Below are 24,900 nucleotides of genomic sequence, written 5' to 3' on the forward strand. Positions count from 1 at the left end.
AAACTTCACATGAAGTACATTCGATGACAGCAAATCATTGAAATAAATTCATATAAATTGACAACATATAGACATCTTGGTATAGTACATAATATACGTATTCACCGTCACCAAGATATTACAAGTTTTAAGATTTCTTCTAAAAAGAAACGTTTAATTTCTAGAACAATGAAATAAATATGAGAAGTAGAATATTTAACTATTTTAAAAATCAACTTATATTCTTCAGCTTCTAAGATTCAACCAGTTGAATAAAATTTTTCAATAGTGAAAAACACTCAGATTTATACACTCAGATTTATAATCTAAATGGATTCACTAAACCAATACAACCGCAAAATTTGGGAATCTAAAATGATAATTTCAAAAGAAGACGGTTTATACAAAATAGTAATTTAAATAAAGATATGAGACTCCATTTTCTAGGTTTCAAGTACATCAAAATTTTGGTAATCTCGAGATTATGTAATACAAACTTCTCCTCTTCACTACTGATCTATAACAATACGTCACAATTTACAAAATCCATCCGCCAATTATATACCAAGACAATTTCAGTTCAATCAAACACGGCAACAAAATACTAATTACGTTCTCTGAACTTCATCTCTAGAGACGATCCACGACAGAGAATTTAAAATCATACTAATACGTACGCGATTCACGATGAAGAAACTGCCAAGCGATGATCAGAAGCGACATTGCAGAATCGGGAGGGTTTAGGCTGGAAATTCCTCCTCCTCCGAAGATCATGACTCGAAGGCTTGATGGCCTGCATCAGAAACACTTTAAAGAGATCGGTCGCCGTGGAAGTGGCAGTGGCGGCCTTCGATTGGCTTCCACGCAACAGCGTCGTTTTGTCGGATGCCTTCCGTGGACGACGGTGGAGGCTGCAGCGGAAAGAGCCGGGATGGGTGGTCGGAGCACAGAGACAGAGGCGGGAAGAGGGAGCGGTTTTGTTCGCCATTGGAGACGGGAAGTTGTAACTGCCTGTGAGAATGACTGAATTAATTTTCGGCGTTTTTATTTATACAACTCTTTTCCCCTCAGAAATAAGCTTCGTAGGAGGGGTAAATTTGTAATTTACTTCCCACTTTTTTCCCTAACTTGTCCTCGCTCCTTGCGACTGTAGCCGTAACCTGCAGGGGCTGTTTGGTCTTTTTACGTAGCTAAAAAAACATTTAAAAGAAAATTTTAAAATATTATTTTTTTAAAAAGAAAAAGAGTAAAAGATGGTTGGAGATGTTCAAAGGCTCGGCACCTTTGGCATCAACTATTATGTCAAAGTGGTGTACCAACGAGAACATCGGCTCTAAGATAGGACGTAAATTGTGAGATCCCACATCAGTTGGAAAGGAGAACGAAACATTCTTGTGTGGAAATCTCTCCCTAACAGATGCGTTTTAAAATCGTGAGACTGACGGTGATACGTAACAGACCAAAATGGACAATATCTATTAGCGGTGGACGTAACGTGAACTCACAAGTAAGTTCCAGAGCTGAAAATTGAAGTTCCAACATATTTCTCAAAACAAATAAAGGTATCCAATTCTCAAGCAGTTATGTCTCTTAAAATAACTACATACAAAAAAAGGATTCTAAGGAGAATATGAAGAACAAAAGTAACATATTAATAGTTTACTTACTGCCCCTCGTCTTGGTGATGTTTGTCATCTTGGGGCATAGGTCGATGATTCAATAACTTGAGCGCAATACTCGGGTGCATACCGGGTTGCGCTCGTCTTTTTGCAGCCCACACCAACCATCATCAGGAAAGAAAGCTAATAAAAAGAGTTCGTCATATGACAAATTGTGGTTGCAAAAAGAGGGTGGGCTCCCAAGATATACCTTAGTATTTTTCATAATCTGATACCTTCATGAAGAATCTTAGAGATCATCTGCAGACTGCTTCAAGAACTGGAGTGGAAAAACTCATCCGGACATCATGATAGCCTGCCAAAGATATCGAAACTGAATGAAAAATGGACAAATTCATCCAGACATATTCTAGATAGGGGTGGAAACCTCTCCCTAGCATACGCATTTTAAAACATTGAAGGGAAGCCCGGAAGAAAAAGCCCAAAGAGAACAATTTCTACTGGCGGTTGGCTTAGGCTGTTAGAAATGGTATAAGAGCCAGACACCGGGCGATGTGCCAATGAGAAGGCTGAGCCCCGAAGGGGGTGGACACGAGGCGGTGTGTCAATAAGGATGCTGGGCCCTGAAGAGGGGTGAATTGGAGGGTCCCACATCGATTGGAGAAGGGAACGAGTGCTAGTGAGGATGCTGGGCCCTGAAGGGGAGTGGATTGTGAGATCCCACATCAAACATATTCTATATAAAGGTGTGGAAGCCTCTCTTTAGCAGACGTATTTTAAAACTTTGAAGAGAAGTCCGGAAGAGAAAGCTCTAAGAGGACAATATTTGCTAGCGATGAGCTTGGGCTACTACAAAATTAGAGCTTAATTAGTAATATAATGTTCATCATGTTTACAAGATGTTTTGACCTCTTACCATTTGCTCTAATCGCCTCTCCGCTCAAACTTCTGTATAACAGATTCGTCCAGATCGAAGTTCAACAAGTTCGCCTTAACTTTTTTTTGCAACATCTGAATCTGGGTAATAGTATGTCCCAAGATCAAATATGTCTACAAGCACCAAGAAGTGCATATACTGCCTACTTGTTGCAGTTCACATTGGCATGATAGCCACCATTCACCATCTTCGTCCCCAATTCCTCTCTCAGCTTAGGCGAAAGACCTTTCACTACCATCTCTTCGTCGTACTTCCTAGCCATATCTATCATGCCCTTCTCCACAAGAGCATCAATCAAAGAATTGTAAGCAGACTCATCTGGGCTACACCCAAGTTCCTCCATCTTATTCCACACTACAAACACTGGTCTTAGAAACCCCCATCTTCCAAACTTCCTCATGAGCATCACATAAGTATCCATCTTTGGTTGAACCCCATATTTAATCATCCTATCAAATAACATAAGAATCTCGTTCGGCTTTTCGAGAGACCGAAAAAAACAATGATACGTGATGACATTAGGCGGACAATCCTTCTTAAGCATTTGATCGAGCATCATATGGGCATCCTTGAATCTACCATTCTCACAAAATAGCTTAATAATAGTATTGCAAGTTACAACGTTAGGCTTACACCCCATTTCCTTCATCTCCTGAAACACCCGGCTGGCAAAATCAACACCTTCTGATATCCCAATGGCATGAATCACTGTATTATACGCCACTACATCTAGTTTCATCCCCTTCTTTTTCATCTCCTTGTACAATTTAACAGCCTTCCATGGCTTCCCACTCTTGCACTGTATGTCCATGTAAATGGAATACGAATGCAAATCCTTACGAACACCCTTCTTATCCATCTCTTCCCAAAACTCTCTACATTTGCTCCACCACCCCATTTTAAGCCAACCACGAAGAATTAAGTTATGAATCTTCGTACTCGCACCACAATTCAACTTCCTGTTCTTCCCAAAACACAAATCCTGAGCTTCAACAACATGTCTATACTCACAAAGTGCATCAATAAGATTACAAAACGAAGTTTCGTCTCTCAATTTAAACTCCCGCAATCTCTCATAAGCAGCAATTGCTTCACTAACTAAATGTGCCGATGCATAGCGCTTAAACATAATTCGAAACGTCGCATGATCCGGTGAAGCAAACGGGGATTGTAGCATACGTTGAATCAATTCCCAAGAAAGGTCGAATTCGAAGAACTTACCGAGAATGTCCAGCATGCGATTGTAGGTCTCGGTGGTGTGATCGAACTTACATTCTGATTCAACCCAGTTGAAAAACTCGTACGAGCACCTCCAATCATTGCAATAAGAATCGAGTGCCTCGCGAACTGTAGGAGGGTCGAAATTAGTCTGTGTTGGACGATCCTCCGGGGTGTTGAAATTGAAACCGAACTCCGAAATGGGATTGGTTGTTTTGGTGGAAAACAATATGGCCGCCGCCGGAAGAAACACGTCGGAGAAGGAGAAAATAGACGGAGGGAAACGGCGGGAAGCGAAGGAAGAAAGCATTTCCGGACAGAGAGGCTTTGAGTTTCTGATTCTAACCAGGAGAGTAAGCATTGCGAGTTCGGAGCAATGGACCTAATGGTTGGGCTGCCCGGGATTGATCGGTCAGCTGCCCAATGAAGACCAAAAATTAGGGCTTGAAAAATAATTTTTTTTTAATTATTATTATTATTTAATTTTTTATGTTCTTTTTTTCTGTAATTCAGAGATGATACAAGAGGAGCATAAATCGTTTCCCCGCGAAAACTCAATTCCCGCCGTCGCACTCATCGCCGGGATGCCAACTAGTTCGGCCGCTGGACACGACGTACCGGCCACCTCCGATGAAGGGTTCCGGCCTCCAAAATCGTCATTGGTTGTAGGCGATCCCAGTGATTTTTCTTCTTCCTCCTCCTCCTCTTCCATTAAAGGTGTGACACAGGCCTTTCATTTCTCCTCTGGAAACCCCAGAATCGAGGAGATCAGAGGTGTCGTTCATCTATTCCGAGATGACGTTTCCTCCTCATCCTCGACATCTGCTTCTGCTCTGCCTGTGAGCTACGATTCTTTAATCTTTATTTCTTGCGAATTCTTTAGTGTTGGAGTTTTCTAGGGCAGTATTGGGGTTTCTCTTGGCAAGATGTTAGCATAGATTTCAAAATTTTCCGAGTTCTTATATGTATTAACAGGGTGACAAATTTAGAAATAGAATTTTCTTTTATTCAATTTTCTTTATCATGATTGTGTCGAAGGGATTTTATGGAGTTTTAACGTATCAAAATTGCCGATATATTCGCTAAGCAAGTTTTATTTGAGAAAGTAACATCATTCTTGGTTGTTATTTCTTAGCAACGCAGATAGGGCCTCTGATTCTGAAACTTAAATTCAACTTCTCACTGGATAAACAATAATGATTCATAGTTGGGATTTTTTGTATGCAAGTTCATTTTCTATTATGAACAAATAGTTTGTTTTGCGTAGGTCGAGAGGAAGCCTCTTGTTTGTGTACTTGGAGTGCCAAATCATATGACTTATGCAGACTTTTGCCAGTTTTGTGGTTCTTTCATTCATGAAATTTTGGAGATGCGAGTTGTCAGGTTTAATTGCTCAACTATTACTCCTGTTTTTAGTCATTAGGTATTCGTCTATAGATATTGCGAGTTTTATCTTGATTTTGATTTATTTCTTTACTATTGTTGTTCCTGATAGAGGCGATGGGGTGGAGGATAGGTACAGTATATTAATAAGATTTCGAAGTCAGGATTCAGCCGATAACTTCTACAAGCATTTGAATGAGAGGCGTTACTCATCGTTGGAGGTTGGGCATTAGCATTGGTCTCTAATATGTTTGTTCACTTGAAAGGATTGTTTAGGGACTATGGCCTTTTGGTGAATGATTTTTTTCCCCATTTTCATTCATTGCATTTGAATATAGGCAGAAGTTTGTCGCGTGTTTTTCATGGTTGATGTTCAGTACACAGCGTCAATTGAGCATGCACAAGCATCCCCTGCAAGTTCAACCGAGCAACCAACATGTCCAGTCTGCCTGGGTTAGTAAAATGGAAATGCTTTAAATCTTGCGTTTCTTAAAACAATTTTTAGGCATATCGTCAATGGAACTTTTCTATGCAGTGTCTAGTTCTATCATTACAGTATTAACCTTTTAGATCATGCAGATGACTCACATGCTCTCTACTCCATTATCCACTATTAACTAACGTTCTCAAGGCGTGTTTGGTACTGGTGCCTTGTTAACTTGATTCTTTTTAGTTTGTTTCACCTTTTAACTTCTGACAATGCAGATAGATTAGACCAAGAGACTAGTGGAATTCTTACTACTATCTGCAATCATTCCTTCCATTGTTCGTGCATATCAAAATGGACTGATTCCTCTTGTCCAGTATGTGATTTCTTCAGCTTTTAACTGATGGTCTTATTCGAACACTTTTCCTATGGTTTTGGATCGTTTAACTTGAAAATTCATCACCTACTTGGTTTGATAATTTCTAGGTGTGCCGATATTGTCAGCAGCAGCCTGAACAATCAGTGTGTTTTATTTGTCAGACTTCTGAAAACTTGTGGATTTGTGTTATCTGTGGCTTTGTTGGCTGTGGCAAGTAATGTTTTATGCTGTGATTTCTTTCATTCTCAGTTATTTTGTCACTGGAAGATTATTAAGGGTTTTTTTTTACCCCTTTTATGTTGAGTATTGGCTGGAATACTAAAATATTGATGAATCGGGTTCAGGTATAAAGAAGGGCATGCTATAGTACATTGGAAAGAAACACAGCACTGTTATTCTCTTGAGTTAGAAACTCAACGCGTATGGGATTATGCAGGAGATAATTATGTCCATCGTTTGATCCAATCCAAAACGGATGGGAAATTGGTTGAGTTGAATTCATATTGTGCTCATGCTAATGACGGGTGCATGAGTTGTGGTGGTGTAGATGCTGCAACTAGTGAGGCTCTTTTGAACAGTAGAGTTGAACTTGTAATATCTTTTAACCCTTGTACCTAGTTACCGCACCAGGTTATCCTCTGAACAATATGTGCTAACAAATTGTGATGATACCCAATAGATTGTCAACGAATACAATGAACTGCTTACCGGTCAACTCGAAAACCAAAAACTAGTATGTCTTCTATTCCTTCTTAACTTCTTATCACCCATGAGTGTATGCATTTCTATTAAGAATACAAACTCGAGACTAAAGTTTCTTGTGCCATGTGAGTAGTCTGGCTGTTCGTTGATACTTCAGTTCTAACATTTTGCTGCATTTTTAGATTTTTCACCGGTATATTTGTCACAATTGTAGTATTTTGAGTCGCTGCTACTAGAAGTCAAAGAAGAAACTGAAAGAGAAATATCTAGAGCTATTGAGAAGACCATCAATCAAAAACTGCAGAAGATGCAGGCTAAGCTGGATAAGTGCATCAAGGAGAAAAAATTTATAGATGATGTTAGTGACCGCTTCAGATTGAAGCTACTTTCTTTGTATTGGACGATATGATAATGGAGACATTATCTACATAAATACAATAATGTGAGTTTTGATGATGGTTTATTGTTTCTTTGTCTGCAGCTGAATGAGAATCTCTTGAAAAATCAGGAGATATGGAAAACAAAGATCCTTGGAATGGAAGAAAGGTAAATTTCTATCCTATTGCCACAATCTGCATCTTTTAAGGATTAATTCCTAGTTGAATTGAAACTGTGCTGAGCTGCTGCCTGGTTCAGATGCATTTGTTTCTGTTTTGCTTAAGGCTTAGCTTAGTTGATCTGCTAGGTTGCGAGCTTGTGAGCAAATTAAATGAACAGTGCAAGTTTCAGCCCCAACATCTACATGCGAACAGTTTCTGGAAATTAACATAATTCATATTTCACTACTACATCCCAAAACTTAATAGCTGAATACAAACAGGGCAGCAGATATTTCTGTGAACTGGTCGTTTTCATTTTCTTTTCAAGTATTTGAGATATCTTATTTGCCCTCAGGGAAAAAAAGACTTTAGAAGCGAAGGACAACAAAATACAGGCTTTAGAAGGGCAGGTAATGCATGTTCTTTACCTCTCAATTTCTCTCTCTTTTCTTTTGACCCTTCTCCAACGCTCATGAAATGTGAAATGTGAAATGTGAGATCCCACGTCAGTTAGGGAGGAGAACAAAGCATTCTTTATAAGGGTGTGAAAACTTTTCTCTAGCAGACGCATTTTAAAAATCTTGAGGACAAACTCGAAAGGAAAAGTCTAAAGAGGACAATATCTGCTAGCAGTGGGCTTGGGCCTTTACATGAAATCTGTTCTCAACCGTTTGATTTGGTATGGTATTGAATTAATAGCTTTTCTTATGTTACTTTCAGCTTGGAGAACTAATGGCATACCTAGAAACTGGTCAGCAGATGGAGGAGCTATCAGTATCAAGTGAGTCGAGAGATGCCAGCATTCTGCCAATATCAGCAGAGACATCTTCTAAGAACAGTGGCAAAGGAAGCTCCAAGTCCAACATCAAGAAAAGAAGCTAAGTTTGATCATCGACGTCGCCACGGTCTGTCTATTCCAGCTCTATTTTTCGCCATATCTTACACATACGAACATGAATTTGACTGTCTTCAGTAAGCAAGTAAGGCATTGTAAATGAAGAAAGAAATACTTTTGCACCAATAAAGAGCCTTATTACTTGTTTGTGCTGAGTACTATAGAAGGCTTGATTGAATGTTTCAAAAGCTAGTCCTCGTCTCTTGAGCTCTTAGCTAGATAATCACCCTTCTTTTAAATTGATGGAAATAGGACGAGTAGTGATACGAAATAAGGTGCTTAATCATGCCACAAAGACTTCCAGGTGGATGACAAGATTATACCATACATGTTGTATTTTTTCAATTTTGGAGTATTATTTTTAAGGTTTCAAGTTACAATTAGTTAAGGGTCATTATGGTATTGATAGGCACGAGAGTTACAACATTCTAATTAATCATATGTTACTTTAAGGTTTATTTTGAAGGCTATAAATCGTCGTTCATGTTGTTGCTTTAGTACGAAGATTTTGGATATTAAAATGAAAGTGGTATATTATGCCTCTTATGATACGAGCTTGTTGCTTTGCATTTTTTTCTGTTTAGATTTGTATGTTAGAGTTATTTAAGTAGTCTTGATCAAACTATCTTGTGAAGTTATTCGAACCACGAGTTTGAAATGAATTTCTTTCCTCTTGATCGTTAAGGTAATCTGTTACAAAACTTTCCTTTGTGTTGATTTCTTATCATCTTTTGGGGTTCTTGGATAATTTAGATCCAAAGGTTGCCCACTAAGTTTGAAAGTGGTCATACTACTATCATCTCGTTTCGATTTGGTTAACATGGGTTCGATGGACTTGATGTAACAACTAAAAATCGTTTCTGATATTTTTCTTTTAAGAAAAGAGTAAATTTGAGAGATGAATTGTGTTCTCACTAGTTTGAGTGGGCTTTTCTTTTTCTTTTTCTGGTTTTTTAGCCTTCTTGTTAATTGGCTTATAGTAGCTTTGAATGGTCGTCTGACGTGGAGTTGATGCTGACGTTGATGCTGACTATAAACTCCACGTCATCTTTTGCATGATGTGTCATTTTTCCTCTCCCAGCATCATGGTCCCAGACTCCCAATCCAACAATACCTTTTTATTTTGGCTGGACACGTCAATCGCAGCACCTAAAAGTTTCCATTTGTTGACGAAAGTACCCCTCTAGATTAAAATATTATATTCCTTTTGTGTCGCACATCTTTCTTAATATATTCTATTTGTCAAAAAAAATTAAGCTGTTTCCTTTTATAAAGATATTAAAGTAAATCTTATTTTGATTTTTCAAAAAAAGAAAAAAAAAATTGGTTATTCTATTTTCCTGCTGTGGTTGGTAAAGTTTTTTAAGACGTTTTTTTAACATTACAAATCATCTATATAATTTACATTTCTTTTACGGGTGTTCATATAATTTGATCACTTAACCAATTTGGACTACCGAGTACTACCTAACTATAAGGGTTGAATTTGGTAAAAAAGATTCTAGTACTATCTAACCCAGACTATAAAGGTCAAGGTTGGTAAAAAAGATTCGAGTACTACGTAACCCAAACTATAAAGGTCCGTAAAAAAGATTCGGGTACTACCTAACCCAAACGGTAAAAGTTGGTAAGAAAGATTGTGGTAGTGCTTAACCCGAACTATAAAGGTCGGTTTGGATTACAGAGTTGGAAGTTTATTTTTGTGGGATCAATCTATACCGTTATAATTGAATCTTTTAGGATCGTAAATATTTGATATTTGAATTTTATAAGAACAAATATAGTGGACGAGTAGAATAATTAAAAAAAAAAAAAAAATATGAACAACAAAGACAATTCAACCGGAAAACAGAGGATTGGTCCAATTTTTTTTTTCAAATTCCCTTCCACAAAAATCTGAAATTTCAATGCTGGCCAGCTCTCTCGCTCTCTCTTTCTAAGCTCTTCGCAGCAAATTCAATTTGATTTCTTCAGTCGCCATTCTATTTGCAGCCACGAATCCGTTCCATTTCGCCCTTTGAATTATTCTCTTAATTTTCCGATTCCATTCCAAAGGAATCAAATCACTCCTTTTTCACCCTAAATTCCTTCGTTTTAAGCTCTTCTGGTCCCAGAATCATTCTCCGTCATAAACCCAATGGCTTCACTCTCATCTTTCATCGGTTGTTCCTCTCCTTACGGCGTGTTTCGAGCTCCTATCAATGGTGGAAGGGTTCGCGCCTGTCTTAGTGTAGATGTACAAGGACCCAGTTCGACGAAGCTTCAAACAGGCAAACTTGGTTTCTCGAGCGAGGAGGTGATCGAGTCGGAACGGAAGCTTTTCGTCGGAACCTATGCTCGAGCACCGGTGGTTTTCTCGAGCGGTAAAGGATGTAAACTATATGATCTCGAAGGGCGAGAGTATTTGGATATGGCGGCTGGAATCGCCGTCAATGCCCTAGGTCATGGTGATCCCGATTGGCTGCAAGCGGTAACGGAGCAGGCAAATACAGTCACTCATGTTAGCAACCTCTTCCATTCAATCCCTCAGGTAAAAATAAACCCTAAAATTATCATACCTGTGAATATTGAAAGTGGAATAGCTCCTTAGTTCATTCCCCTGTTTCATTGCTGTAGGTGGAACTTGCAAAACGCCTTGTGGCTAAATCATTTGCGGATCGTGTGTTTTTCACTAACTCTGGCACGGAAGCTAATGAAGCTGCCATTAAGTTTGCTAGAAAGTTTCAGAGATTTTCTCATCCTGATGCTAAAGAGTCACCCCCTTTTGAGTTCATTGCGTTTTCCAATTGTTTTCATGGCAGGACAATGGGAGCTCTTGCTTTAACGAGTAAGGAGCATTACAGGGCTCCTTTTGAGCCTGTTATGCCTGGTGTTACTTTCTTGCCATATGGTGATATTGAGGCTGCTAAAAACTTGATTCTTAAAGGGAAAATTGCTGCTGTTTTTGTGGAACCTATACAGGGTGAAGGTGGCATTTTCAGTGCTACTAAGGAGTTCTTGCTTTCCTTGAGAAATGCTTGTGATGAGGCTGGAACTCTTCTGGTTTTCGATGAGGTATAAACGATTCTCCCCTTGTTGATGAATAGAGCAATATAGATTCGTCGATTACTCTTTTGTTTATATAACAACGATTGTCCAAATCGACTTGCATATACCTTGTAACGGCCAATGCCCACCGCTAGCAAATATTGTCTTCTTTAGGCTTTTCCTTTTGAGCTTCCCCTCAAGATTTTAAAACGCGTATGCTAGGGAGAGAGTTCCACACATTTATAAAAAATGTTTCATTCTCCTCCCTAAATGATGTGGGATCTCACAATCCACCCCCTTCAGAGCCCAGCGTGTTCCCTTTTCCGATATGGGACCTCCCAATCCACCCCCTTTGGGCCAGCATCCTTGCTGACACACTGCTTCGTGTCCACCTTCCTTCGGGGCTCAGGCTCTTCGCTCCTGGCTGGCACATTGCTCCGTGTCTGGCTTTGATATCATTTGTAACGGTGCAAGTCCACCAAGAGCATACATTGTTCTCTTTGAGCTTTCCCTTAAGGTTTTAAAATGCGTCTACTAGAGAAAGGTTTCTATACCCTTGTAAAGAATGTTTTGTTCTTCTCCCCAACTCATGTGAGATCTCACGTACCTTGACTAATCTTACTAATCTTACTGAACAATTGTTTGATTCAACTAGCTGTAGTGTTGCATCATCGAGTTACTTTAATTGTGAATGAACTGACGCCTACTTTACTTGATCAATTGGGAGAAAACTAAGAAGCAACTTTTTTATGTATAGATTCAATGTGGGTTGGGTAGAAGTGGTCATCTCTGGGCACATGAAGCTTATGGTGTATATCCAGATATAATGACCCTTGCCAAGCCTCTAGCTGGAGGTCTTCCCGTCGGAGCCGTTCTAGTGACCGAAAGAATCGCTGCTGCCATAAACTACGGTGACCACGGAAGTACTTTTGCAGGCTCACCGCTCGTCTGCAATGCTGCAGTTGCAGTTGTAGACAAGATCTCAGATCCTGAGTTCTTGCTTAGCGTTTCCAGGAAAGGTGAGTACATGAAAAATTTGCTAAAACAAAAGCTGGGTGAAAACCCACATGTTAAGGAAGTTAGAGGGCAAGGGCTTATTATTGGGATAGAACTGGATGTGTCTGCTAGCCCTCTAGTAGATGCTTGTCGAAACTCGGGTTTGTTAATTTTAACAGCAGGCCAGGGGAATGTGGTTCGGCTTGTGCCACCATTGATCATCACAGAGCAAGAACTAGAGCATGCTGCTAATGTTCTGCTTGACTGTATCCCTGTGCTTGGCTGATCTAAAGCTCAGCTGCTAGTTTCTCAACAAGACATTGCCATGAAGTCTTGTATGTACTGTTATAGTTTTTGAAATAAACTTGAAATTTGCTATTTGGTTTGTCTGAAGTGTTCTATATGATAATCCCTTTGAAATGATTAGCTACTCTGATCCTCTGTACATTCTAGGGGTACATGTTTACAAACTCGAACAATTTTGTTAATTTGTTTGATTAACCGAATAGAACCAACGGTTTAGTTACACATTGACGGTATTGTCTAGAATCGAAATCAGAAACTCATCGATGAGACTTGATTATCATGATATATTTTAGCTTTGGCTTCTCATAGGATTTAAGCAAGAGAGACAAATGCATGATGGGTTTATAAGATGTTTTTTTTTTATGAGTAATGCAGTATGTCGTATGTCACGGTCATGCTTGTCCAAGGCGTGTTGCTCATGGTTGGATGCTTGGTGCGTGTCACGATTATGCTTGTCCAAGATATATTGTCCATGGTTGCATACCCAATGGGTATGTCATGATCATACTTGTTTAGAGTGTGTTGTCCATGGTCGTATGTTCAATGAGTGTGTTATGGTTATGCTTGTTCAAGGCGTGTTGTTCATGGTCGCATGCCTGGTGGGTGTGTCAGGATCATGCTTGTCCAAGTTGTGTTGTTCATGGTCGCATGCCTGGTGGGTGTGTCAGGATCATGCTTGTCCAAGTTGTGTTGCTCATGGTCGCATGTTTGGTGGGTGTGTCATGGTTGTGCTTGTCTAAGACGTGTTACACATGATTGCATGTTTGGTGGGTGTGTCATGATCATGCTTGTCCAAGACATGTTGTCTATAACTGTATGTCTAGTGTTATTGTGACACCGTGCATCTTTTCATCTCCCCATAAATTATAATTTTAATTAATTAAACAATTGAATTTCATTAATACCAAAAAGAGGTTTTAAATACACCACAAATTAAGCCAAGCAGTCTCACGATCTTTTCCCTCCACGCCACCATGACGCTATTTCCTCCATCTCTTGAATCCAACGGCCACAAATCCTCCCTCGAGATCGCCTCCGGCTCCTAGTCCTCCCTCTTCATAATTCCCATAAAGCCCTCCTAATCCCTCTTTCTTTCTAAACGACGTCGTCCCGACGTAAGGATAGATTGATAATTTTAGCTTTTATTTATTTTTAAATTTAAATTCTTTTGTTTATATGGATAATAGATTTTAAATTTAAATATAAGCACGATAGGAATGAAACTTAGGGAATTTTTCTTCTGAGGGCAAATTGAGGGCAAATTAAAGATGCCTCAAGACAAGGTACAACTGTTGGGAAGGAGACACGATAAAATAGAACGTACCAGGACTTGGGCTAGTCTCGTTTCAAAAAGATTCGCTCCACCCTAATTTTTTGAGGTTGCATCGATTAAAGCCTCGATCGAACAATTTTATTTAAAATTATTATTTTTTCCAAAATTTTAAATTTAAAAAAAAAAAAAAACATATACAAATGATTTTAATATAAAACTATTAGTTTTAGAATTTGATATTTAAAAAAAAAAAAAAAAAGTAAATACAAGAAATTAAAAGGGCATTTATGTCATTTTCCGGCATATATCCCTCCTGCAAAATCAAAGACAAGTATATAAATGCGAGAGATTGCGGTCTCATCGACATTGATATGACTTTATAAATAATTTATTTATTTTTTATTTTCCTTAAAAACCCTTTTCAATTTATTTAATTATTTATTTTCCAATATAAAACCCCCCACTATTCCCCTCCACTCCGTCACCACCTCCGCCATGATTAACAACCCTCCAATTCCCTCTCTCCACGACGCCGTTTCCGAACCCCAGCTGGACGGAATCGCCGCCGTCGTGGGCTGGAAAGTTCTCCTCGGCGACATAGTTCCAGCCTCAGCCACCGGGTTGAAGACGGCGGCAGAGGCAACAGGGCAGAGGAGTTACAGAGGAGTACGGAAGCGGCCATGGGGAAGATGGTCTGCAGAGATACGAGACCGAATAGGACGATGCCGGCACTGGCTGGGAACATTCGATACAGCGGAGGAAGCGGCGCGTGCATACGACGCAGCGGCGAGGCGATTGAGAGGATCGAAAGCGAAAACCAACTTCGAAATGCCGTTGATTGTACCGGTGGAATCCACGTCATCATTACCCATATCATCGAAACAGAATCGTAACGGTAATAAGTTGAAGAAGAATGGCCGGAAATGCTCGGTGGTTACGTCGGCGGCGCATTTGTTCAGTCCGGGATTGGAGTTTGATTTGATCAACGCCGATTAAGAAAAGGGTTTTGGAGGAGTAGAAAGGAATATGGTGATGATTGTGAGCAATCTAAGTCGTGAGTTTGACAGTTTTAGTCGCCGTCGCCGTCGCCATCGCCGTCGCCATCGTGGGTGCATCACACCGTACACCAATACAGTTGCAGAAGAGAGAGAAAGAAAGACTGGGTTTCAGTTGATGTACTTCATATTTAGAATCTTCCATACTTCAAATTAATTATTCGGACTCTCGTTCAACTGTCGATCGGACCTTTGTTCTTAGTATGATTAGCCATATCTTCTACTCAACGTTATATACTGTGAGCCGTTATTGTTACTCTCTTGCTTACATAACGTCTCTTCCAAAAATCTCTCTCTGCCCTCGTTTTCTACAACCTTCTTATTAAACCGAGGTTAGAGGCTCGAGCATACGTCGCTTGGCCGTAGGTGACGTAAGAACAAATTGACTTAGCTCACTTGTCGTTGGAAAGTGAGTGCCACATAATCGTAAGTCCGCTGCCATCAAGAGCGTGATAACATAGGACCTTTCTTCTTAGTATGATTCAATTGGCATAAACACGAAGAAATTGAAAAAAGTTAAATACAATGAAGGTTATGTGATTTAGAGGTTAGTACTTTAGATTTTAAATTCAGGTAATTTATTTGTCGAGTCATACCGATAAGTGGCTAGCCTCTAGACTTAGACTCGGTTTTGACTCCTGTGGGTCTTCTCTCCCTTCTTACCTAATTTTGAATTTAGTTTTTAAATTTAATATTAATCGACTCTAGTTAGGACCTTCGCCTTATTCTACCTTTACTTGATCTATAAAGTTAATACTACGCTAAATCTAGGTCTGTCTCTTTAAGTGGGTTTGTTAGTGGTTAGCTCTGGACTTTGAATAGGGTTTACTCCCTTACCTCTCTCTTTATCTCATCCTCATTTGTTCTATGATAAAGTTAATACTAATCTGTCGAGCATGTCTCAATTGCATACAAAAATTCAAATGAATAAGTGGTTCTATGGTGCAGTGGTTAGTACTTTAGACTTTGAATTCAGTGACCTGAGTTTGACTCATGTGTGACTCTTGAAAGGTGCTCGATTGGTTTTATGGTCCAGTGGTTAGCACTCTAGACTTTGAATCTAGTGACCTGAGTTGAACTCTCGGTGTACAACCTCTACAACCTCTCTTCTTATCTCATCCTTAATTCAACTTTAAAAGTCAATATTAATTTGTCAAGCATGTCTCGATTAACATAAAACATGAAACCGAGCAAACAATTAAATTATAAAGTGGTTCTATGGTGTAGTGGTTAGCACTCTGGACTTTGAATCCAACGACCTTGGTTCAACTCCCAATAGGACCTCAATGAACCTCTCTAGATTGTGAATCTAGCGACTTACATGGATTTGGACTACTTGCCTTTTGTGAATGCTAACCTTACTTGATCTATAAAGTTAATATTAATTTGTCAAACAGGACTAACATACAAAAATCTAAATGATCAATTGGTTCTATGGTGTAGTGGTTAGCACTCTGGACTTTGAATCCAGCGACCTGGGTTCAACTCCCGGTAGGACCTCATTTTACTTATTTATTTATTTATTTATTTAAATTTTAATGTTAAAAAGTAATTACTTTAAAAGGGAAAAAAATTAATAGTAATTTGAAAGTTGAAGCAAAGTGGAGTTTTGTTGGAAATCCAATAGAAATCATTTCAAAGTCAGTGTCTCATAAAATTAGGGTTTCACTCATCCCCCATCGCTATTTCTTGTACGCTTCCTTAACCCTTATATATATATATATATATATATATAATTAAAAAAATATTAAATAACTTAGCTTTTAAAATGAATTAATTAAAATTAAATAATTTAATGGGATCCAGTAAGTAAGAAATGAGGGATGTGAAAAGAAAGGGACAAAAAGGGACAGCAGAATCCATGCATGGATAACTAGCTTCATTTTCATTCCTCTAAGCAGCCTAGGGCTAGAATTGACATTTGATTTGATTTTATCCCCATAATTCCCTCTCTTTTTTATTTATTATTATTTTTTAATATTCATTCATTTCCTTTTCTTCATTTAAAAATCTCATAAATATTCTTACACAAAAATTGTTAATATTTTATTTTTAAAATAATTTCGAATTATAAAAAATGTTCCGAATATACCCTTTAAAAATATATTAATAAACGGGTTTTGTCCAGTGGGAATTTTTTAAAACTTGTTTAAAGTGATGTTATTTTATTTATATTTATATTTATATTTTTATATTTGGTAAAATATCGAATTGAAAATAAAAGAAAATGACATGCGGGCTACTATCAACAAATTGAAATGGGCCGACATGACTGGTTTTAGGCCCAAATTGATCCAACAGATAACTAGCGGCCCATCTTTGGCTAAAAAAAACATTTTAAATTTTAATTATGAAAATTTAAAATTTTTTTTTAAAATGATTTGATCCGAGGGATATAAAAGGAAGATCGTGGGATTAACGGTGGTGCCCTCAAAGCCTGGTGGTTTCAATTTCTTGGAAGAATGATCCATTATATATTTCTTCGCTGATTTGCTCTCGAAATTGTTCGTCCAATTTGAAGGAATCGTGAAGGGAAAGGTGAACATGGAAGAGAATTTCCCATATTTGCCGGAAGAATGCTGGGAAATGATCTTCAGTTTCCTCCTCCAACGCCGTCACAGCCACCATTTCGAATCCCTATCTCTGGTCTGCAAACAATTCTTATCCATCACCAACACGCTTCGCACTACCCTCAGAATCTCCGAATTAACTATTCCGGCGATGTCCCGGATATTCTCTAGATTCCGGCAACTCAAACGGATTGATCTTAGAAATTTCAAGGGCGTACCTGATGACTTGCTCATTAGGATTGCGGGATCTGGATTGGATATTGAATCGCTGGATATCACTAATCAGGCGAGATTTCCGGTTTCTGGTATGAACTTCCTTGGCTCGACAATGCGGAATTTGAGGGTTTTGCTGTGCTCGAAGCTTGGGGTTCTGACTGACGACGATCTGGTTGAAATCGCTAAGTTGTTTCCGAATCTTGAAGATCTCGATATTAGCTATCCTATGAATCCTCTCGCTCCCAGTTGTTATAGTGATATTACGGATTCGGGGATTTTCGCTTTGATTCAGGGCCTGCCGCGACTTCGCAAGGTAAATCTCTCAGGAAATTCTCTCGTTACTGATAAGTCGCTTATAGATTTATCAACGAAATGTGTGTGGCTTAGGGAAATAGCAATTTGTGATTGCGATTTGATCACTCAATCAGGTATTGCCAAGGCCCTGCGCCAGAACCCTAATTTGAGTTCACTCTCCGCAAATTGGATAGGGATTCCCTCTCTAAATTCAGATCTTATCGATTCGTTTCTTTCTATGAAAAATCTAAATTCTATTGATCTTTCGGAGTCAATTATTTCGGATCAGTTGCTGAATTCATTAGCAAATTCATGTTCGCCATTAAAGAAACTCGTTCTTTCCCATTGCCATGACTTCTCGTTTTCTGGAATTTCGTTTCTATTGAATAAAAATCCTCTGATTGAATGGTTGGATCTTGAAGCCGCCAATTTCTTGACTGATGAATCTGTGAAAGAGTTATCAGAATTCCTCCCGCTAGTGAAATTGATAAACCTCAGCAATTGCTCAAATCTGTCATGTTCATCCTTGTTCATCCTGGCAAGAAACTGCCCTGCTTTAACTGATATAGAAATGAAGATTGTAAATCTCCAGAAAGAAGAAGGCCACCCAAAAGATTTTGTCAACCCTAAACTTATATCTCTGGATCTATCTGGGAACAAGAATTTGTGCAATGATGGTGTGGGAAAAATTGCTTCCATTTTTCCAAATTTGGAGCTGTTGAAAATGAACCACTGTGCAGCAATCACCGATGAAGGCATTGGAGATGTCTTAACGGCATGCCCCAAAATAAGGCATTTGGAAGTGAATTATTGTACGGGAATCAAGAATTTGGTGATGAACTGTGAACTTCCATCAATGGAGGCACTGAAATTACAGAGATTAGGTATTGAGGATTCAACATTAGCAATGATTGGAAGCAGATGCCCTTCTTTGATCCATTTGGACTTGTTGGGATGCTTGAAAGTGACGGCAGAAGGGGTGAAGGAGGTGGTGCGAAATTGCAGAGGATTGAGGGAAATTAGCTTGTGGGATTGCTGTGAAATTGATTGCAGTGTTATTCCATGGATGGTTTTCTCGAGGCGATCTCTGAGGGAGATAATTCCTCCCAATTTTATCTTTCCTACTGCTAATCAAAGGAGCCTTTTCTTGCGCCATGGATGTCTGGTCCACGCTGATGGGTTTTCGCTGGATCTAAAGGGCCTCTCGTAGAATTGTCTCTGTAAGCTTTATTACTTCCTGCTCTAGCTCAACTTCCCGTTCATTTTTTTTCTTTCGAGTTCATCAACCGTGGTTGGTGATTCAAATCATTCAAATCTCTGAGTGTCGTAGCTCAAGTCCTCTCTAAGTTTATTTACTATCCTACCCTTTCAAAAGTCCTCTCTTGGAATATTCTTGGGTCAGTTTATTACTTCCTTACTGCTATAAGTTCTATTGTTCATCATTCAAATCTCTAATCTCTGAGTGCCATAGCTAAAGTCCTCTCTTAGAGTAGTCTTGGGTAAGTTTATTACTTCCTTCCCGCTATAAATCCTCGTTCATCATTCGAATCTCTAATCTCAACTGTCATAGCTCAAGTCCTCTCTTAGAATAGTCTTGGGTCAGTTTATTACTTCCTCACCGCTATAAGTTCTCTCGAGTGCCATAGCTCAAGTCCTCTCTTAGAATAGTGGTGGGAGTTTATTACTTCCTTCCCGCTATAAGTTCTCTTTCATCATCATTCAAATCTTTAATCTCGACTACAATACCATATCTCAAGTCCTCTCTTAGAGTCGTCTTGAGTAAGTTTGAATATCGGATCTCAACAAAATCTCTAAATCTCACCTATGTATAGTGATTTTTCCTTCACTACAAAATCATGGATTGTGAATAATGATTTGTATGCTTATATATTGATAGTCCATTCAAATATATCTGTTGCAAATGAAAAATTGTTTTTAAAATAGCTAAAATTATTTTTATAACAACTTTAAAATTAAAATTAAAATTAGAATTACTCATTTAATTATTGATTTTGTAAGTGGTTTGGAAATTGGATTAGGTTTTAAATGAATAAAATTCGATAAATAGAATGCAGAATGATTTTGAAATAAATTATTTCTTCAAGTATAAATGGAAAATGGACGAGAAATAAAATGAAAAACCCCAAATTTAAAAAAGGAAAATAATAAATTGCAATTAAATTCACATTCGAGAGTAGAGTAGTGGAAGCAGCCGTAGGATTGAAGCAAGGGTAGGATAGTAAATGAAGACAAAAGTGAAGGACAGGGGTCAGTCGCACGTGTAAAAAAAGATTGAAGTCACGCGCTTGGTACGTGACGAAGTCTTAACACCCATAATGTGGATGGAGGGGGCAAGAGTGGAGTGATTAGCACGTTTTGGAAGGGGAGAGTAGATGAGGAGAAGTAATGAAGGGAAGGGGAGAGCATCCAGTCCCAAACATGGCCCCATCTATCTATATAAACCTCCCTCTATCCCCTTTACCCACTTTTTTCCTACTTCTTCTTCTTCTTCTTCCGCCACCGAGCCTCTCTCTCTCTCCTTCTCTCTCTCTCTCTTCATCGCCGCCGCTATTTCCACCATGTCCGACGAGGAATGGGTCAACGTTGCCCTCTCCGATGACTCTCTTGTCGTCGACTTACTTCTTCGTCTCAACCGCCCTCCCCCTCTAAATCCTCTCTTTCCCCCTCTCCGCCTTGACTGGTCTGTCCGTCAGCCTCGTTCCAAGTCCATTCTTACTCGCCATGCCTCCGATTCTGCCGGTAAGAACTCTGATGCCGCCGCAAGAGCTAGTCCCACCACTCCTCTCACTTGGAGCAGCGGCGGCGGCGGTGGCGGTGGCGCTACCTCTATTAGCGGCGGATTCGTCGACGCATCCGACGCCGCAAGATCTAAGGTTCTGTTCGTTTCGGTTTTTGTTTTGTTTGATGTTCTTCTTCTTCTTCTTCTTCTTCTTCTTCTTCTCTTTTTCTGAAAACTCAGTGAGTACATGGGAAATGACGAAAGTGCCCCTACGTTTTCTCACATTTCTTTTTTCGTTCTTCCGTCGGCGACTTGTCAGATTTTTGCCCCCACTCCACTCTTTCTTCATACTTCTAATTATTCCCCTTTTCGAAATTACGGATCTACCCCTCTTTTCCACCGCCGGAATCGGCTAATTTTCCGGCCACTTTTTAAAATTTGCCCTAATACCCATTTCGGACAATGATGTAATGAGACGACCCATTTCCCCGTTTCTCCAAATGGATGACCTTTGTTGGACGCAGCAAATGGGTCCAAAAGAGAGTGGGTGGTAGTCTAAAAGGGGCATTTTGGTAATTTAACGAGTTACACAAAACCAGTGTAAAGAGTCAAACCCATTGGCATTGGCATTGGCATTGGCCCCAATAACTCCACCTGGAATATGGATTATCCTCCAAAATAATAGTCAAACCCTAGACTCCACCACAAGGGTCATTTTCGTCATTTCACCTCGAAAGCCGAAAGGGCCCCTCTTTATCGGTGGCGTGTTTCCGTGGCAACGAAGTCTGTGTGCAAATGGTGTTGGTGGTTGTGCCCTTTTTTATGTGTTGGCTTATGAAAATTATACCCCAATAAATGATTCAGTGCGGTCAGTTGCACCTTTACCTTACTAGATTTGCTTCATCTCTACCCTTCCTTTCCCCCAATCAGACAAAACCTCTGCTTTTTAATGGCTTACAGAGAACAGATTCCCATAAGACAGCCTGTGATCCTAAACTTTCCCCCCTTCTTATGAAACATAAATCTGTGTCCGGAAAATTGTACAACAATGTTCTTTGAGACCACACTGCTCGGTTTTGGTGAACCACCCTTGTCTGGTTTTGTCACTCAGTGCTTGATTCTGGCTGATAGCCACTTGGTTTACTTCGTGTGCGTTGGGTGTGGGGGAATGGGCATTTGTGACATCCCCTAAAAACCATACTAAACCGGCCAAATAGATAATATCTACTTACGGTGGGCTAGTGGTGTTACGAATGGTATTAGAGCCAAACACTGAGCCGGGTGCCACTAAAGACGCCTCGGTTGGAGAGGGGAACAAAGCATTCCTTACAAGGGTGTGTGAAAATCTCTCCCTAACAAACGCATTTTACCTTAAAAGAATCAAACTTTTGAAATGGGTTAGTTCTTGATTTGGTTGTATTAGTGGATATGATTAGTAATTTGGATTATAATTGTTGGAAAACTAAGCGATGGGTGGGTAATGAATGGTGTGCAGATTGGTTGTAAGAGTGAAGTAGTTGGAACAATGAAGAGGCCAAGAAAGAAAAAGGTACCATTTTTATTCTTTCTTTCTTTGTTCTATTCCTTCCTTTTTGGGAGCTTCATGGGCCATATAATATCCATATTAGCTTTAACTGCGTTCATGGTGGATAGCAGACACTGGGAGAGCTTAAAGAGGAGGAGGCTCTGCTATTAAAGGAAAGGAGAAGCTTGAATGATGTATGTTTTTGTTGTATGAACATGAAACTTGTTCATCTTCGTGGCCTTCTTGCTTAAGTTGTTTCCTTTTATAAGCACAGGCCTTGGCTACCTTGCGGGTCACTGTGGAAAAACAGAGGGAGATTAATGGAAGCTTGAAGAAAATGAAGGTGAATCTTCGTCTTGGGGTGTTCTTGCTTTGAATATGTGTTCTTAACTCGGTCGTTCAAGGGTTTCTCTCTTTATTGAATGCTATTGGGAAACTTGCATTTACTTCTTTTATCTGCTGCAAATTATGACTGAAAAGCTGCTGTTTTTTTCTCTTGCTTTTGCCCTTTTTATTATGTCCTTTTCTGCTGATGTTTGCATCAAGTAGAGAGATTCGATTCAATGGTTGGAGAGGGGAACGGGAACGAAGCCTTCTTTATAAGGGTGTGGAAACCTCTCCCTAGAAGACGTGTTTTAAAAACCTTGAGAGGAAGTCCTAAAGGGAAAGCTCAAAGAGGACGGTGGGCTTGGGCTTGGGCTGTTACAAATGGTATCAGAGTCAGACACCAGGCGATGTGCCAGCGAGGAGGCTGAGTCATGAAGGGGGGTGGACACGAGGCGGTGTGCCAACAAGGAGGTTTAGCCACGAAAGGGGGTGGACACAAGACGGTATGCCAACAAGGAGGTTGCCATGAAAGGGGGTGGACATGAGGCAGTGTACCCGTGAGGATGCTGGGGCCTGAAGGGGGGTGGATTGAGGGGTCCCACATTGATTAGAGAAGGCGAGTGCTAGCAAGGACGTTGGGGCTTGAAGGGGGGTGGATTGTGAGATCTCGCATTGGTTGGGGAGGAAAATGAAACATTCTTTATAAGGATGTGGAACCTCCCCAACCTCTCCCTATTAGACACGTTTTAAAAACCTTGAGGGAAAACTCAAAAAGTTAATTCCAAATAACACAATATCTGCTAGCAGTGAGTTTGGGTTGATATTGTTCTCTTTGGGTTCTTTCTAGGCTTCCCCTCAGGATTTTAAAATGCGTCTGCTAGGGAGAGGTTTTCACACTTTTATAAAGAATGCTTCGGATCTCACGAATTTAGTTTTCGAAAAGATGTTGTTCATCATAACAAAGCTCGAGGTTGATTCTAAGATAACGAGCAAGAAGAGAAGCCAAAGGAAGTTGTTCTGATTCAGTGCGGTTTTGGCAACAGATGAACTTCGTAGCGTCGAAAGGTCGCTCGAGCTGAGAGCTAGAAAACTTATGACATCATTTTACATTCAAAGCTTAACTGATCTTAATAACTAGAATGCTGTTCTGATGAATAGAGAATAGCCTGATAATGTGTTGCAGAAGCTAAGTTGTTCTTTTTGAAATTCTACAGCTTGAACTCGAATTACAGCAAGGGTCGACCGTTCCAGACAAGGAAAATTCCGACCAACCGCAACTGCAGAAGCTACCGAGATCTATATGCAACACTACACCCATCGGAGTCGCTGCATTCGGTTGCAACGGCGTCGATGCTTCTTACCAATTAACACTGCCAAACGTTTCTTGCAAACTGCAGGAGATGGGAACTTTAGGGACTGTTCGTTTATTACCCGATCTTAATTTGCCTTTTCAGGACGATTCTGGTGCCGAGGCCTTGTACCGAATGAGCTAGGAACATTCAACCGAAACGAACAAATATTAAGCTACCTTAACTGAAAGGGACAAAGATCGACAACGACAACAACAACAACAATGTAGTTCCTAAATTCTAACCCTGTCATAGGCTCGAGTTACTTGTAATTGTAATTACAAAACCAATTTTCTCAGCTTCATATTCATATAACATCTTTTTTTCCCTTTTTATAGTACCCGAAAAAGATCGAGAAGGGAACCGTGTAGAGACCTCGAAACCCCTTTAGCTGTTTAGTTATATTATGTACTCACAGGCTTCTGCATCTGATTATATAAAAGAGGTTGATTATGAACACTGTAAATACTGGATAAATGCAAACAGAGGAAGATCCATTGAGATCAAATGGCCAACAAAAGTTTGAAATTTCACTTGCGTTCTTCTGTAGCCATTGAAATGAAGGGGATGAACATGATGATGTATTGCACACAAATGATACTCATAGTTGATGAAGTTAATACTCATAGTTGATCAAGTTAATACTCATAGTTAATCAAGTTAATACTCATAGTTATTCAAGTTAATACTCATTACTAATAGAAGAAATGTCTTTTCCCCAACTGGTCTGGTGTATTTCCACTAATAGTAAAGAAGCACTAATGAAACACCTTGTACAAAAATAGACTAATAATAATGGAATACAGAGATATTTTGATATAAACTGAGATGTTTAACCAAACCCGAAGCAACTAAAGGGACACGGCTAGTAGTTAACTCCTTCTATCTAGATTTTGTATGATCGTTCGATGAAATTACGTCTAGGTCTACTAGAATTGAATTACCTCAAAATGTACTATAAAGGGACGTGACTAGTTATCAAATTCTCCCTACCCAGAAAGTTATATATTATTTAAGTCGTTGTGTTGCATTTTAGTTGTAGTCATATAACGTTACTTTTGATCTTTCAAAAATCTCTCTGCCCATGGTTTCTAAAGCTTCTTCTCAAAACAGGATCAAAGGCTTGAGTATACATTACCTTATC

General features: G+C 39.4%; 6 protein-coding genes and 1 non-coding gene across 11 annotated transcripts; 6 read left to right on the forward strand and 1 right to left on the reverse strand.

The window, feature by feature from the left end:
- Positions 1-1,500: 1,500 nt before the first annotated feature.
- LOC111806503 (Pentatricopeptide repeat (PPR) superfamily protein) lies at positions 1,501-4,143 on the reverse strand. 3 transcript variants are annotated; one of them, XM_023691848.2, is made up of 3 exons: positions 2,515-4,143; positions 1,874-1,953; positions 1,501-1,781 (listed from the first exon to the last, which is right to left on the reverse strand). In XM_023691848.2, exon 1 carries the CDS (start codon positions 4,112-4,114, stop codon positions 2,678-2,680), a length of 1,437 nt encoding a protein of 478 aa, XP_023547616.1. In that variant the 5' UTR covers positions 4,115-4,143; the 3' UTR covers positions 1,501-1,781; positions 1,874-1,953; positions 2,515-2,677. The 3 variants fall into 3 exon arrangements, with proteins under 3 accessions (XP_023547616.1, XP_086985343.1, XP_023547614.1); XM_087129217.1 differs by having other exon boundaries at positions 1,849-1,953; XM_023691846.2 differs by having other exon boundaries at positions 1,501-1,953.
- A 185-nt stretch (positions 4,144-4,328) lies between these two features.
- BRIZ2 (zinc finger (C3HC4-type RING finger) family protein) lies at positions 4,329-8,225 on the forward strand. The gene is made up of 12 exons (XM_023693485.2): positions 4,329-4,592; positions 5,021-5,136; positions 5,249-5,357; positions 5,475-5,589; positions 5,842-5,939; positions 6,050-6,156; positions 6,287-6,533; positions 6,622-6,675; positions 6,859-7,002; positions 7,126-7,190; positions 7,539-7,593; positions 7,904-8,225. The coding sequence occupies exons 1-12, from the start codon at positions 4,338-4,340 to the stop codon at positions 8,063-8,065; spliced, it is 1,527 nt and encodes a 508-aa protein (XP_023549253.2). The 5' UTR covers positions 4,329-4,337; the 3' UTR covers positions 8,066-8,225.
- A 1,721-nt stretch (positions 8,226-9,946) lies between these two features.
- WIN1 (HOPW1-1-interacting 1) lies at positions 9,947-12,479 on the forward strand. Its single transcript, XM_023693068.2, has 3 exons — positions 9,947-10,608; positions 10,695-11,132; positions 11,863-12,479. Exons 1-3 carry the CDS (start codon positions 10,216-10,218, stop codon positions 12,385-12,387), a joined length of 1,356 nt encoding a protein of 451 aa, XP_023548836.1. The 5' UTR covers positions 9,947-10,215; the 3' UTR covers positions 12,388-12,479.
- Positions 12,480-14,175: 1,696 nt separating this feature from the next.
- LOC111807105 (Integrase-type DNA-binding superfamily protein) lies at positions 14,176-14,676 on the forward strand. Its single transcript, XM_023692681.1, has one exon. The coding sequence runs from the start codon at positions 14,176-14,178 to the stop codon at positions 14,674-14,676; it is 501 nt and encodes a 166-aa protein (XP_023548449.1).
- A 1,487-nt stretch (positions 14,677-16,163) lies between these two features.
- Positions 16,164-16,235, forward strand: TRNAQ-UUG (transfer RNA glutamine (anticodon UUG)). The gene has a single exon. It is a non-coding gene; the product is annotated as a tRNA-Gln (tRNA).
- A 906-nt stretch (positions 16,236-17,141) lies between these two features.
- On the forward strand, positions 17,142-19,162 carry LOC147790020 (RNI-like superfamily protein). The gene has a single exon (XM_023692775.2). The coding sequence runs from the start codon at positions 17,280-17,282 to the stop codon at positions 19,023-19,025; it is 1,746 nt and encodes a 581-aa protein (XP_023548543.1). The 5' UTR covers positions 17,142-17,279; the 3' UTR covers positions 19,026-19,162.
- Positions 19,163-20,065: 903 nt separating this feature from the next.
- LOC111807180 (uncharacterized) lies at positions 20,066-24,222 on the forward strand. Of its 3 annotated transcripts, XR_015423219.1 has the most exons (6): positions 20,066-20,709; positions 22,051-22,104; positions 22,209-22,274; positions 22,355-22,423; positions 23,622-23,982; positions 24,095-24,222. XR_015423219.1 is itself a non-coding variant. In XM_023692778.2 (5 exons), the coding sequence occupies exons 1-5, from the start codon at positions 20,209-20,211 to the stop codon at positions 23,898-23,900; spliced, it is 969 nt and encodes a 322-aa protein (XP_023548546.2). In that variant the 5' UTR covers positions 20,069-20,208; the 3' UTR covers positions 23,901-24,222. The 3 variants fall into 3 exon arrangements, 2 of the variants coding, with proteins under 2 accessions (XP_023548546.2, XP_023548547.2); XM_023692778.2 differs by having other exon boundaries at positions 20,069-20,709; positions 23,622-24,222; XM_023692779.2 differs by having other exon boundaries at positions 20,079-20,709; positions 22,212-22,274; positions 23,622-24,222.
- Positions 24,223-24,900: the final 678 nt, after the last annotated feature.

This window comes from Cucurbita pepo, chromosome 12, assembly GCF_057944985.1.
Source record: "Cucurbita pepo subsp. pepo isolate OVF chromosome 12, ASM5794498v1, whole genome shotgun sequence".
Taxonomy (NCBI): Eukaryota; Viridiplantae; Streptophyta; class Magnoliopsida; order Cucurbitales; family Cucurbitaceae; genus Cucurbita; species Cucurbita pepo.

Coding starts and splice junctions, on each gene's coding strand:
- LOC147790020 (XM_023692775.2), top strand. CDS start 17,280: ATGGAAGAGAATTTCCCATATTTGCCGGAAGAATGCTGGGAAATGATC.
- LOC111807105 (XM_023692681.1), top strand. CDS start 14,176: ATGATTAACAACCCTCCAATTCCCTCTCTCCACGACGCCGTTTCCGAA.
- LOC111807180 (XM_023692778.2), top strand. CDS start 20,209: ATGAGGAGAAGTAATGAAGGGAAGGGGAGAGCATCCAGTCCCAAACAT. Junction 20,710..22,050: donor CCGACGCCGCAAGATCTAAG/GTTCTGTTCGTT, acceptor AATGGTGTGCAG/ATTGGTTGTAAGAGTGAAGT. Junction 22,424..23,621: donor GAAGCTTGAAGAAAATGAAG/GTGAATCTTCGT, acceptor GAAATTCTACAG/CTTGAACTCGAATTACAGCA.
- BRIZ2 (XM_023693485.2), top strand. CDS start 4,338: ATGCCAACTAGTTCGGCCGCTGGACACGACGTACCGGCCACCTCCGAT. Junction 5,358..5,474: donor GGCGTTACTCATCGTTGGAG/GTTGGGCATTAG, acceptor ATTTGAATATAG/GCAGAAGTTTGTCGCGTGTT. Junction 6,676..6,858: donor AACTCGAAAACCAAAAACTA/GTATGTCTTCTA, acceptor TCACAATTGTAG/TATTTTGAGTCGCTGCTACT.
- LOC111806503 (XM_023691848.2), bottom strand. CDS start 4,114: ATGCTTACTCTCCTGGTTAGAATCAGAAACTCAAAGCCTCTCTGTCCG.
- WIN1 (XM_023693068.2), top strand. CDS start 10,216: ATGGCTTCACTCTCATCTTTCATCGGTTGTTCCTCTCCTTACGGCGTG. Junction 10,609..10,694: donor TCTTCCATTCAATCCCTCAG/GTAAAAATAAAC, acceptor TCATTGCTGTAG/GTGGAACTTGCAAAACGCCT. Junction 11,133..11,862: donor CTCTTCTGGTTTTCGATGAG/GTATAAACGATT, acceptor TTTTATGTATAG/ATTCAATGTGGGTTGGGTAG.